The sequence below is a fragment of the Leiobunum rupestre genome, chromosome 9 (genome assembly GCF_980474605.1).
Source record: "Leiobunum rupestre chromosome 9, qqLeiRupe1.1.hap1, whole genome shotgun sequence".
Lineage (NCBI taxonomy): Eukaryota > Metazoa > Arthropoda > Arachnida > Opiliones > Sclerosomatidae > Leiobunum > Leiobunum rupestre.
Window position 1 is genome coordinate 33,533,097 of NC_143392.1, and position 13,572 is coordinate 33,546,668.

General features: G+C 34.1%; 1 protein-coding gene across 3 annotated transcripts in view; it reads right to left on the reverse strand.

The window, feature by feature from the left end:
• LOC149927196 (RING finger and SPRY domain-containing protein 1-like) overlaps nucleotides 1–13,572 on the reverse strand; it is a 51,377-nt gene that overhangs the window by 25,982 nt on the left and 11,823 nt on the right. For all 3 annotated transcript variants that reach the window (XM_090158696.1, XM_090158697.1, XM_090158695.1), the window contains exon 11: nucleotides 3,606–3,761. In XM_090158696.1, the coding sequence (XP_090014822.1) occupies nucleotides 3,606–3,761 (156 nt within the window). The remainder of the gene's footprint in view (nucleotides 1–3,605; nucleotides 3,762–13,572) is intronic.

Below are 13,572 nucleotides of genomic sequence, written 5' to 3' on the forward strand. Positions count from 1 at the left end.
TACATACATTCACTAGGAACGGTTAGGAGGATGACCATGGTTCAAAATCCACAAATTTAATAGACAAATAGGAGAGTTTCGGTAAAGGGTTGAGATTGGAATTTAGTACTTCTAGAGCCAAAATTTGTATTTGATGGCTGGGGGCACTTTCTTGAAATCACGTACGAAGTTAAGCAGTTATCATTGGTCGTCATCTACCGCAAACCAGTGGTAAGAATAATTTAAGCCAGTGGTGCCATATAATTTCTGGTATTAAAGGGAATATAACCTCAGGTATTTGGTGTGGAACACCAACGTTTGCAGCTCTGGCCGCTATTGCCTTTAGCTTTAGAAATGTTTGGCGCCACTGTACAGGGAAATTTGAAAAATTGAAGGGGTCTCCCATAAAGATTGCTTTGCGGGTTATATTCCCTTTAAGAAACCCTTTTTCTTAAAAACAGGATTACCACACGTCAGGGAAAATAGGGAAATCAGGGAAAAGTCAAGGAATTTAAAAATGAGCCTAAAAAGTCAGGCAAAGGTCAGGGAATTTTAAGAATTTCTAAAAATTCAGGAAAAAGTCGGGGAGTTCAATTTCATCTCGACACTTTTTGTAGGTAATTTTATTCTAGATCTATGACAAATTCTATGATAATCTTCTATTTCCTTGAAAGGTTGGCTAATTTTTTCAACATCGCAATAACCGTTTTACTGAAATATAAGTGCATTTAAATTTATTAATTAAACGTAAAAGTTTTGACCTTAAAAAGTCAGAACAGAGTATTAAATTTAAAAAAAATATTTTGATAGGGGACGCCACCGATTAATGATTTTTCGTAATCATCATACTTATTTAAATTAAGTTACTTATGAAAATTTCCGGTAATCTTAAACTTTAAAATAACAATATTTTTCAGGGTTGTCACCAAATTTTCCGATGCAAATTCCCTGACTATTCTCTGACCACTTTAAGAGATTTTCCCCAACATTTTATGGCCAAAATGTTTATGTTATATTTTACTTTTAACAGGAGTTAATAAATTTAAATGGACTTATATTTCAGTAAAAAGGTTATTGCAATGTTGAAAAAATTAGCCAAACTTTCAAGGAAATAAATGATAATCATATAATTTGTCATAGATCTAGAATAAAATTACCGTCAAAAAGTGTCAAGATAAAATTTAATTCCCTGACTTTTGGGCTTTAATTTTACAAATTCCAAATTCTTAAAATAACCTGACCTTTCCCTGGATGTTTACAAATTATTAAAATAACCTGACCTTTCCCTGAATTGTTACAAATTCTTAAAATAACCTAACCTTTCCCTGAATTTTTACAAATTCATAAAAAAACCTTACCTTTCCCCGAATTTTTACAAATTCTTAAAATAACCTGACCTTTCCCTGAATTTTTACAAATTCTTAAAATAACCTGACCTTTCCCTGAATTGTTACAAATTCTTAAAATAACCTAACCTTTCCCTGAATTTTTACAAATTCATAAAAAAACCTTACCTTTCCCCGAATTTTTACAAATTCTTAAAATAACCTGACCTTTCCCTGAATTTTTACAAATTCTTAAAATAACCTGACCTTTCATCGAATTTTTACAAATTCTTAAAATAACCTGACCTTTCCCTGAATTTTTACAAATTCTTAAAATAACCTAACCTTTCCCCGAATTTTTACAAATTCTTAAAATAACCTGACCTTTCATCGAATTTTTACAAATTCTTAAAAAAACCTGACCTTTCCCTGAATTTTTACAAATTCTTAAAATAACCTGACCTTTCCCTGAATTTTTACAAATTCTTAAAATAACCTAACCTTTCCCCGAATTTTTACAAATTCTTAAAATAACCTGACCTTTCATCGAATTTTTACAAATTCTTAAAATAACCTGACCTTTCCCTGAATTTTTACAAATTCTTAAAATAACCTGACCTTTCCCTGAATTTTTACAAATTCTTAAAATAACCTGACATTTTCCTGAATTTTTACAAATTCATAAAAAAACCTTACCTTTCCCTGAATTTTTACAAATTCTTAAAATAACCTGACCTTTCCCTGAATTTTTACAAATTCTTAAAATAACCTAACCTTTCCCCGAATTTTTACAAATTCTTAAAATAACCTGACCTTTCATCGAATTTTTACAAATTCTTAAAATAACCTGACCTTTCCCTGAATTTTTACAAATTCTTAAAATAACCTAACCTTTCCCCGAATTTTTACAAATTCTTAAAATAACCTGACCTTTCATCGAATTTTTACAAATTCTTAAAATAACCTGACCTTTCCCTGAATTTTTACAAATTCTTAAAATAACCTGACCTTTCCCTGAATTTTTACAAATTCTTAAAATAACCTAACCTTTCCCCGAATTTTTACAAATTCTTAAAATAACCTGACCTTTCATCGAATTTTTACAAATTCTTAAAATAACCTGACCTTTCCCTGAATTTTTACAAATTCTTAAAATAACCTGACCTTTCCCTGAATTTTTACAAATTCTTAAAATAACCTAACCTTTCCCCGAATTTTTACAAATTCTTAAAATAACCTGACCTTTCATCGAATTTTTACAAATTCTTAAAATAACCTGACCTTTCCCTGAATTTTTACAAATTCTTAAAATAACCTGACCTTTCCCTGAATTTTTACAAATTCTTAAAATAACCTAACCTTTCCCCGAATTTTTACAAATTCTTAAAATAACCTGACCTTTCATCGAATTTTTACAAATTCTTAAAATAACCTGACCTTTCCCTGAATTTTTACAAATTCTTAAAATAACCTGACCTTTCCCTGAATTTTTACAAATTCTTAAAATAACCTGACATTTTCCTGAATTTTTACAAATTCATAAAAAAACCTTACCTTTCCCTGAATTTTTACAAATTCTTAAAATAACCTGACTTTTCCCTGGATGTTTACAAATTCTTAAAATAACTTTACCTTTCCCTGAATTTTTACAAATTCATAAAAAAACCTGACATTTCCCTGAATTTTTACAAATTCATAAAAAAACCTTACCTTTCCCTGAATTTTTACAAATTCTTAAAATTCCCTGACCTTTTAGGCTCATTTTTAAATTCCCTGACGTGTGGCAAACCTGTTTTTAAGAAAAAGACTTTCTTCAAGTTATCCCTGACTATCTCCGGAGATTTTCCCTGACGTTTTTGTGGCTAAATTTGGTATTTGTTTACCCTAAATTTTAGTAAAGGTTTCCTATTTGCAACCGAAATTAAATTCCCTGACTTTTCCCTGATTTTTAGACCCACATTGAAATTCCCTGACTTTTCCAGGAATTCCAGGTTTTCCAGGTACCGTGGCAGCACTGTTCTTAATACCGGAAATTAGGAAATTACCAGAATTTATTATTTTTTGAGATACTCTGTATAAAATAGCTAGTACTATTCCAGTCTACGTTTGAAAGGCAATAAATACTCGTATAAACAGAAAACCATCTCTAGGAAATTTAATTTAAAAGGCCACCTTTGGGGGAGATGAAGCTTGGCATTTCAGTATTTCACAAACTTTCAAATTAAATTAAAATCAAAACAAAAAGCCCCGGCCACGAAAGAACTGGGTCATCATAAAAGTAGATTAGTTTTCAATGCCCACCTGGGTAGTATGATCTTCTGGTCGTCGTTGAGATGGGCCGATTCGTTGAAGGTCCGAAAAGACACTCCCGGAGGAGGGAATTTCAAAGCTTGGCGGCCGAAATTAAACTCGCACTGCTGGAATGACATGAAACTGGCTGCGGCGAAGAAACCGGACCTGCGGAGAGACAAACATCAAATATTCCTATATGAGAAAAACTAAATATGTCTTCAAAGCAAAGACTATATATACGGTATGTTCCCATTTATTCCAATTTTACCTTCTCCCAAAGTTATCAGTTCTCCCAAAAACATGGTGTCCCATTTCCCAATTCCATTTCTCCGAACCGGAGTTCATTTAACCCAAAAATATGTATTCCCATTTTTCCCAACGATCAAGTTTCCCAAAAATATGGATTCCCCTTTCTCCCAATCATTATTTTCCAAATATATGGTAATTGCGCGGTTTTAGATCTCATCGGTACGAGTCGATATGTCGAAAAAAATACAGCGTAACATTTTGACGGCCTTATATTTTTTGACGACATTGTCTAATAAAATAGGAAGGGGCCCAAAACGAGAAATTTACGCCCAGGGTTGGTCGATAATTATCGATGGATAATTATCAATGATAATTATCACGATAATTATCGATATTTATCCGATGAAAAAATCATGATAATTATCGAATTAAATTCTCTGAAAACAGTTTTTAAAGTTTAATTTAATAATTTTTAAAGCAATATAGAGCAGTATTAAGTATTTATGACATTTATGCTCGCATTTATGTAATGTTTACAACTGTCCAAAATGTATTTTATCAAATTTTAAACTTTAAAATTTGAAATTGTTTCGAAACTTGAAAAGGTAATCTTGTTAATTCATCGGAATCATCGTTAAATTTTACAACTTAAATTCCAAATATTCATAATTATCAAAAAAATCCGATATTTATCCAAATAATCGGATAATTATCAAATGATCGGATAAGTATAAAAAAATCCGATAATTATCGTATAAATCGGATTTTTTGATTTTTTGCCAACCCTGTTTACGCCATAGATCATTTACGAGTAATCAAAAAACGTGCAGTGATTGAAGACGGCAGTTGAGTCCAGCCCTTTGGAATCGGTAAACAAAGTAAGTTTACCGTTTTGTGAATATGTGAATTGAATTGGCGTTAGGTTAGGTTAGGTTAGGTTAAATGGGCAAAATTTGATGTACTTGCATATTAAAATAAAACTTAGATTCATGTTTATACCAAGTGTAATTTTGGGACAAAAGGGATTTGGGATAACTATTTTGGGACAAATGGGATTTGGGATAACTATTTTGGGACAAATGGGATTTGGGATAACTATTTTGGGACAAAAGGGATTTGGGATAACTATTTTGGGACAAATGGGATTTGGGATAACTATTTTGGGACAAATGGGATTTGGGATAACTATTTTGGGACAAATAGGATTGGGAGAAATGGGAATTGGGAGAAATGGGAATTGGGAGAACTATTTTGGGACAAATGGGATTTGGGATAACTATTTTGGGACAAATGGGATTTGGGATAACTATTTTGGGACAAATGGGATTTGGGATAACTATTTTGGGACAAATGGGATTTGGGATAACTATTTTGGGACAAATGGGATTTGGGATAACTATTTTGGGACAAATAGGATTGGGAGAAATGGGAATTGGGAGAAATGGGAATTGGGAGAACTATTTTGGGACAAATGGGATTTGGGATAACTATTTTGGGACAAATGGGATTTGGGATAACTATTTTGGGACAAATGGGATTTGGGATAACTATTTTGGGACAAATGGGATTTGGGATAACTATTTTGGGACAAATGGGATTTGGGATAACTATTTTGGGACAAAAGGGATTTGGGATAACTATTTTGGGACAAATGGGATTTGGGATAACTATTTTGGGACAAATGGGATTTGGGATAACTATTTTGGGACAAATAGGATTGGGAGAAATGGGAATTGGGAGAAATGGGAATTGGGAGAACTATTTTGGGACAAATGGGATTTGGGATAACTATTTTGGGACAAATGGGATTTGGGATAACTATTTTGGGACAAATGGGATTTGGGAGAAATGGGAATTGGGAGAAATGGGAATTGGGAGAACTATTTTGGGACAAATGGGATTTGGGATAACTATTTTGGGACAAATGGGATTTGGGATAACTATTTTGGGACAAATGGGATTTGGGATAACTATTTTGGGACAAATAGGATTGGGAGAAATGGGAATTGGGAGAAATGGGAATTGGGAGAACTATTTTGGGACAAATGGGATTTGGGATAACTATTTTGGGACAAATGGGATTTGGGATAACTATTTTGGGACAAATGGGATTTGGGATAACTATTTTGGGACAAAAGGGATTTGGGATAACTATTTTGGGACAAATGGGATTTGGGATAACTATTTTGGGACAAATGGGATTTGGGATAACTATTTTGGGACAAATAGGATTGGGAGAAATGGGAATTGGGAGAAATGGGAATTGGGAGAACTATTTTGGGACAAATGGGATTTGGGATAACTATTTTGGGACAAATGGGATTTGGGATAACTATTTTGGGACAAATAGGATTGGGAGAAATGGGAATTGGGAGAACTATTTTGGGCGAAATGGGGGTAAACCATATATACGCTTCGCTTACTAGACAGGCGTTTTCCTAGGAAAAACCTGTTAACACCTCTGTAGCACTGTAAAAGCCGGGTTAATATTTGGACCCGTGGCTAGAGGTGCCAGTAGTAACACAGCTCAAGCTAGGGGGAAATTTTGACCAGCGTCGAGATGGAGCCACAATCGGTATGCAAGTTGAGACATAGAACACGCCTGTCTAGTAGGGATGCACCGATATATCGGCTAATTTTTCAAATATCGGTATCGGCCAATATCGGCTTAAGCGAGGCCGATATTAGCCGATACTTCTGGTATTAGAAAAATATTTTCAGGAAAAACTTTAAAAAAAGGCGATACTCAACGAACTAATTAATGGAAAACATTAATTGCCACAACCTTACATTTGATCGCTGTTGTAGGAAATAATTATTCGCGTCCAAAACGGTCAGGAATCATAAGTGGTTTTTCGACTCCAAAAGCCATAGATCATATCATTTTTTAACAGGTGGTTACGAGAGTAAACAAAAAAAGCATAATATTGTGATAGGTAACTTTGTTAATATCGGCCGATATATCGGCTATCCTAGGCCGATAAAATCGGCCGATATATCGGTGCATCCCTACTGTCTAGTGTCTAGTAAGCGAAGCGTACATGTATATATAGTCTTTGCTTCAAAGCGACCAAAAACTATCGCTACTAGGATTCCGCCTAGTCAAGACTTATGGATTTTGCGCCACTGAATATCTTATCGTCCTGATTCCCGGAAGAAAACCACGCCCCTCCGTCTTAAGTCGTTGAATCTTTCCCCCTTTTTGCCTTTTCTCTCCGGGTAGGCTTAGCGTATCTCCCGGGAATGATAAAACCGCGGCTACAGTTGCGGCTATACATATCCTCCGTTAACCGAATACATTTTTGGATAAAGGAATGAAACAAAACGCAACTTTTCATTTCAATAATGTTCCGACTAAAAAGGGGAAATACAAGCGAAATATGTAAAAGCAGAATTTTTAGTAATAACGCGACTACGAATGGGAATTCAATTAAACGTCGACAAAAGCGAAACCTTACATTTCGTTTTTGCGAAGATGTTTAAAGCGCCTTAAATCGTCCGGTATGAATGGTCATACTACCCTTTCGCTTCGTTCGTACTATCAGGTGGGTATCGCGTGAGTCGGGTGGCGACTGAGGTGGGTTACGAGCGATAACGAGAGGTCGCTCGGGTGCCAGTGTGTATGCTAATTACAAAAGCCACGCTCGTTTTACGTCATTTGTCAGCGAGGACACCCGAAAATAAAGAAAAAGCGAGTAAGAACCGAGATAAAACGAAATATGGTAAAAGAGACTTTCAACCCGAAAACCTCCGATATTATTTTCCTATATAGAGAGACCCGCTAGCACCATCAATTCGGGGAAGAAAGCCATTCTTTCGGGGGGCAAAAAGGGGCGCAGTTTTAAAGCATTACCCGCGAACGAAATAGAATGAAAAGTTAGCCCAAAATTTGCCGCTTGACTTAAAAGTTAATTGCCACTAATTCCGCGTATCAAAACGACCGCCGTTGCTAGAAATTTTATTTAAAAAGAATGTCGCGGGTGTATCTCTCCGCTTCGACGCTTAGCTGGCGGGGAGAGCGCCACCTTTACGTGGTCCAAACACCGCCACACCGCCACACCCACCCCCAAAAAACCAATTTCAGAAATGTTTCGTTTTAATATCCGCTGTTTTCATACGGAGTAGTTCGTTTGATATCGAGTGATTCTTCTTGCATTTTAATGGACGAGTCACGAGAATTTGGTTACGTTAACAAATAAGTGGGCGTAACTTGAGCCTCATGATTCCCGGAAGATACGCTCCGCCTACTCGGAGAGGGAGGGAGTTTCCGGGCCCACAGTGATTATTATTTTTTAATTATTGGAATTATAGGAACTTAACACAGAAAAAATAGGAATTTATAGGTAAAAATAGTTTGAAAATATAGGGAGCTAACAGTTCTACTTCACACGACGTCAACCAAAGTTTTTTTTATACTGCAAAGAATTTATGATTTTGTAAAAAATTCGATTTGAAGTCATTTATCACAATTTATTTCAAGATTTTCAGAGATTACCTTCGATTTCTACAACTGATTACTTAAATGACTACCCATAGCTACCTTTACTAATGAAACTAAGTCGATTTTTAAATTAAATTTAACTATTTTTCAACAGGTCTGATACTCACACAGTAAAATTAGTGAGTTAAGTGACTAAAATTTCTAAAATAGTAACCAAAAACTGACAAAATAATTTGGAAAACCAACTTTTTAAAAGGTAAAATAATATAATAATAGTTATATGTTTTGACTAGTTACGTATACAAATAGTAACTAAATAACCATAGAAAATTATACCATAAAAGACTAAATTTAGATTTATTTTTCTGAAATGGATTCAATTTATTTGAAAAACTGCTTAAAAGATAAACGCTAGGGAAACCTCCAAAAAAGTGATAAATAGTAACTAAATTTCGAAAAAGTAACTGAGTAACTGAAATTGAAAGAAAAAAGTGTTTTTTAAGTGAGTAAAGTATCAGGACTGTTTTTATTTGATTTAAATATTTGACTCTAGTCTCGGTCATAACTTATCGAACACATGGAAATTTTATCCGCGACCCGACTAAACATGTTGCCTTTACAAGGATAATGAATGGACATTCGTAGCAGCGTATTAAGCCTATACTATCTCATTAACTAGAAGCGCAAAAAAAAATATTTCTTAGGCTAAACGTCGCGTTGAGAAAATACGATAATATTCGTTGAAGTAAACAATTATAAACCTTGAACTAATACGAGAGCGGAAAAAGATAAGATTAGAAAAATCGTCTTGGGGAAAATACATTTTTCCCAGAGTACGTACGACACTCAAAAACAAGAAACTTAAAAAACACCGTCGAAAAGCGAGCCTTATTTAACAAAACCTTTAAAGACCCAATTAAAATCTACGAGCAAAGGCTTAAGGGTTTGTTAACTAGAAACACAACCATACTAATATTAGTGAAACGGAAAAAAGGCGAAATCTTCAATATAATTTGTAGAAAAATCTTTCTCCGCTTAATAGAAGTATTAAGATTTATTTGGAAAGAAACGAGATAGCGAGGCAAAAAAGAGAATCCGAACTCTCTCCAGAAAATGTCTTCGACTGAAAAGCTGAAATAAAGGTCTTTCGATCCGGCTTTGGGAATTGATAATTTTAACTATTTATAAAAAGGCACTAGGTTGTTTTGAATTGACTTTAAAGGGAATATAACCTCACGTATTTAGTGTGCAACACCAACGTTTGCAGATCTGGCCACTCTAGCCTTTGGCTTTAGAAATATTTGGCGCCACTGTACAGGCTAATTTAATAAATTGAAGGGGTCTTCTATAAAGATTGCTTTGCAGGTTATATTCCCTTTAAGTTTAAATTCATTATTTAAAATTAAGAGTCAATTCAAAACTATCTAGTGCCTGTTACAATGTTAAATAATCGATACAAAGTCTGGTAATTTTCGCGTGGGAATAACCATTTTTATTTTTTAAATAAATTGCAAAAATAAAATTGTAATAATGTATTTTTCAAATAACAACGTAATCGTATAAGCACATCGATTATAGCACAGTTTCCAATTATTTGAAACAGGGTATGTTATTAAACGAAATCCTATTTTAAATCGGATTTTCTTGAATTTATTGATTTCTAAATAAAATATTTAATTTTAATAATATATTATGTATAGTAAATAATAAATATAATATAGATACTTTTTACTTCTAACGGTTATATTAAATTAAAGGAAATCTTAATTGTTTTGGCCCATTTGTTTTACCTCAATTCGTCATGAATCAATAATTTCCTTGATTTAAATAAAATTTATTTAGCTCGAACAAACGAGGGGGTAGTCACTCGTAAATATTTTGTACACCTGATTTCGGATTTTCGTAAAACATAATATGATAACCAGTGATTTCTCATAATGTTTCAGTGATTTCCAGTGATTACCCAAAAATTTTCAGTGATTACTTGTGATTATTTTAAGTGAATACACCTGATTACTCGTGATTATTTTAAGTGAATACACCTGATTACTCGTGATTATTTTAAGTGAATACGCCTGATTACTCGTGATTATTTTAAGTGAATACGCCTGATTACTCGTGATTATTTTAAGTGAATACGCCTGATTACTCGTGATTATTTTAAGTGAATACGCCTGATTACTCGTGATTATTTTAAGTGAATACGCCTGATTACTCGTGATTATTTTAAGTGAATACGCCTGATTACTCGTGATTATTTTAAGTGAATACGCCTGATTACTCGTGATTATTTTAAGTGAATACGCCTGATTACTCGTGATTATTTTAAGTGAATACGCCTGATTACTCGTGATTATTTTAAGTGAATACGCCTGATTACTCGTGATTATTTAAGTGATTTGTACACCCGATTAATGAAATGACTACCCCCTCGCGAACAAACCACGATTTTAAAAATTCCGATCGCGCATTTATACCGCCATTTTGCGGCTAAAAACGGTTCTGAAATCCCGTAATCCTCGTAGACTGGCGACCAAAAATGGCTTTTGTATCAATCGCAACTAGACACCCGGTAACTCTCTATCTCCCGAAAACATACAAACAAACTAACGAAGTCATCTCTATTCAAAATAACAGCTGAAAAGAGAATCAACGCTGAGGGAAATCGGCTGGAAAGTCGACACGGCCAATACAATAAATAGCGAAAAGGGAAACCTCGAAATGGCGAATTCTTTTCCGAATGACCCCTCGTTACGGTATCCACTCGCCTTCTCTATTCTCATTATTAGCAGGGCCACCCCAGCCTCTTTTCGGCGTTGGAAGGTGACTGCGCAGGCGCGCCACTGTTTTGGATTCGCGCCAAACATGTCCGCGCTTTGGAAAGGAAAACTCGCGGTTTCGCAGTAAAAGGCGAGGTCCGAGAGAGAGAGGCAGAAGCTGTAAAAGAACGGAGATGGGAGGGGAGAGCGGCGCATTGAATGAAGGCTGCCAGATGAAAATTATCCGTTATTTACCGCTCGCTCGCTTTGCCTTTGACCCTTCTAGAAAAGGACTGGCGGCGAGATTCGCAGCGAGTAGATAGTGGGAGGGAAAGCAACCTTTCGCCAATCGAAAACAGGGGGGTTCCAAGATCGAGGGACGCTCGAGCTAGGGACGCGGGGGTTGGAGAGAGAGGGGTCGTCGGGGGGTGGGCCCGGGGAAAGGGTCGTAAAGCGATAACATCTCCGCGCTTTTTCGCAGCTTGGTTCGAACTTCTCGCCCGATAAAACTCGGGCCCATTTTTCATAAATTGCATCCGAATAAATTCGCATTAGCGCGAGTGAGAAAGAAGAGACGAAATATTTAGGCTTAGAAACTTACTGGCCGTTTTTACGGGCGATCCTCTCGCGGACACGGTGAGCCACGCCGTACGAGGCTGGTGGGATGCTAAACCTAATCGCGATTGGTGGGATGCCAGTGTTATCTACGGAGGCGATTGTTTGGACTGATAGCCCGCGCTTGCTTTTTGTTGTTTTTGGGATGTGTTGCGAGGGTTTAATATTGCCTTTTTTCGGCTTATTTTGTAGATTTAGCTTTTGGCTTAAATAAATATTTAAGAGGAAAGAGATTGACGTAGAAAGGGTAGTCTCCTGATTACCGATTTTCGGGAAAAGGTTCCTCGAGGATACCAGACAATAGTGCTCAAAAATATATACTTGGATAAATATAGTAATTGTTTTTTCAAAATTATAGGATAAATATAGTAATAAAAATTTCTAAATTATAGGATAATTTCAGGAAATAAATTTCTAAATTATAGGATAATTTCAGGAAATAAATTTCAAAATTATAGGATAATTTCAGGATAGAAATTTCAAAATTATAGGATAATTTCAGGATATAAATTTCAAAATTATAGGATAATTTCAGGAAATAAATTTCAAAATTATAGGATAATTTCAGGATATAAATTTCAAAATTATAGGATAATTTCAGGATATAAATTTCAAAATTATAGGATAATTTCAGGATATAAATTTCAAAATTATAGGATAATTTCAGAATATAAATTTTAAAATTATAGGATAATTTCAGGATATAAATTTCAAAATTATTGGATAATTTCAGGATATAAATTTCAAAATTATTGGATAATTTCAGGATATAAATTTCCAAATTATTGGATAATTTCAGGATATAAATTTCAAAATTATTGGATAATTTCAGGATATAAATTTCAAAATTATAGAATAATTATAGGATTTTACAAAATTATAGAATAATTCTAGGATTTTTCAATAATAGAGGATAATTCTTGGGTTTTTCAAAATTGTAGAATAATTAAAGGATTTTTCAAAATTATAGAACAATTATAGGATTTTTCAACATTATAGAATAATTCTAGGATTTTTCAATATTAGAGGATAATTATAGGATTTTTCAATATTAGAGGATAATTAAAGGATTTTCTCAAAATTGTAGAATAATTAAAGGATTTTTCAAAATTAGAGGATAAAAATTTCAAAACTAGAGGATATAATTTCAAAATTAGAGAATAAAAATTTCATAATTAGAGGATAAAAATTTCAAAATTTAGGGATAAAAATTTCAAAATTTAGGGATAATTTTAGGATATAATTTTCAAAATTAGACGATAATTTTAGTTAGCTAACTTGTTAGTAGAAATATAACCTTGCGGAAAGTAAATCAAAATGAAGTATTTAAAACTTCGAAAGGGATCTAATTGCGATATATGTATAATCGATAACTGTGAAGCCTCTGAAATCCTTTAAACTTCAGTCGCCTTACAATGAATTCAGATTAATTTCGGGTTTAAACAATCTGATTTCATTTTGACCCTTATCTCAACTGATAACATCTGAGGGTAATCCGAGGGGTCGGACATTCCCAAAAAAAGGGTACGGGATTTCGAAATCTCTGTGATTTCGCGATTTCGTCAAAGATTTCGCGATTTCATCAGAGATTTCGCGATTTTATTAGAGATTTCGCGACTTCGTCAGAGATTTTGCGATTTCGTCTAAGATTTCGCGATTTCGTCTGAGATTTCGCGATTTCGTCGGAGATTTCTTGAGAAGTGTACGGGATTTTGTACAAATGTCCGACCCCTTGGGGTAATCTTAACTCGGATTTATCACACTTATTTTCTAGCAATAGTAAGAAGTCTACCCTTTTTGAATAACTGCAATAAATCGCTTTTATGTAGCTAGGCACTTCTAAATTATTTTGTGGCGTAAGAAATAGAAGATTTAATAATTTGTCTCTAGTTTTAATAATTACTTTACTTTC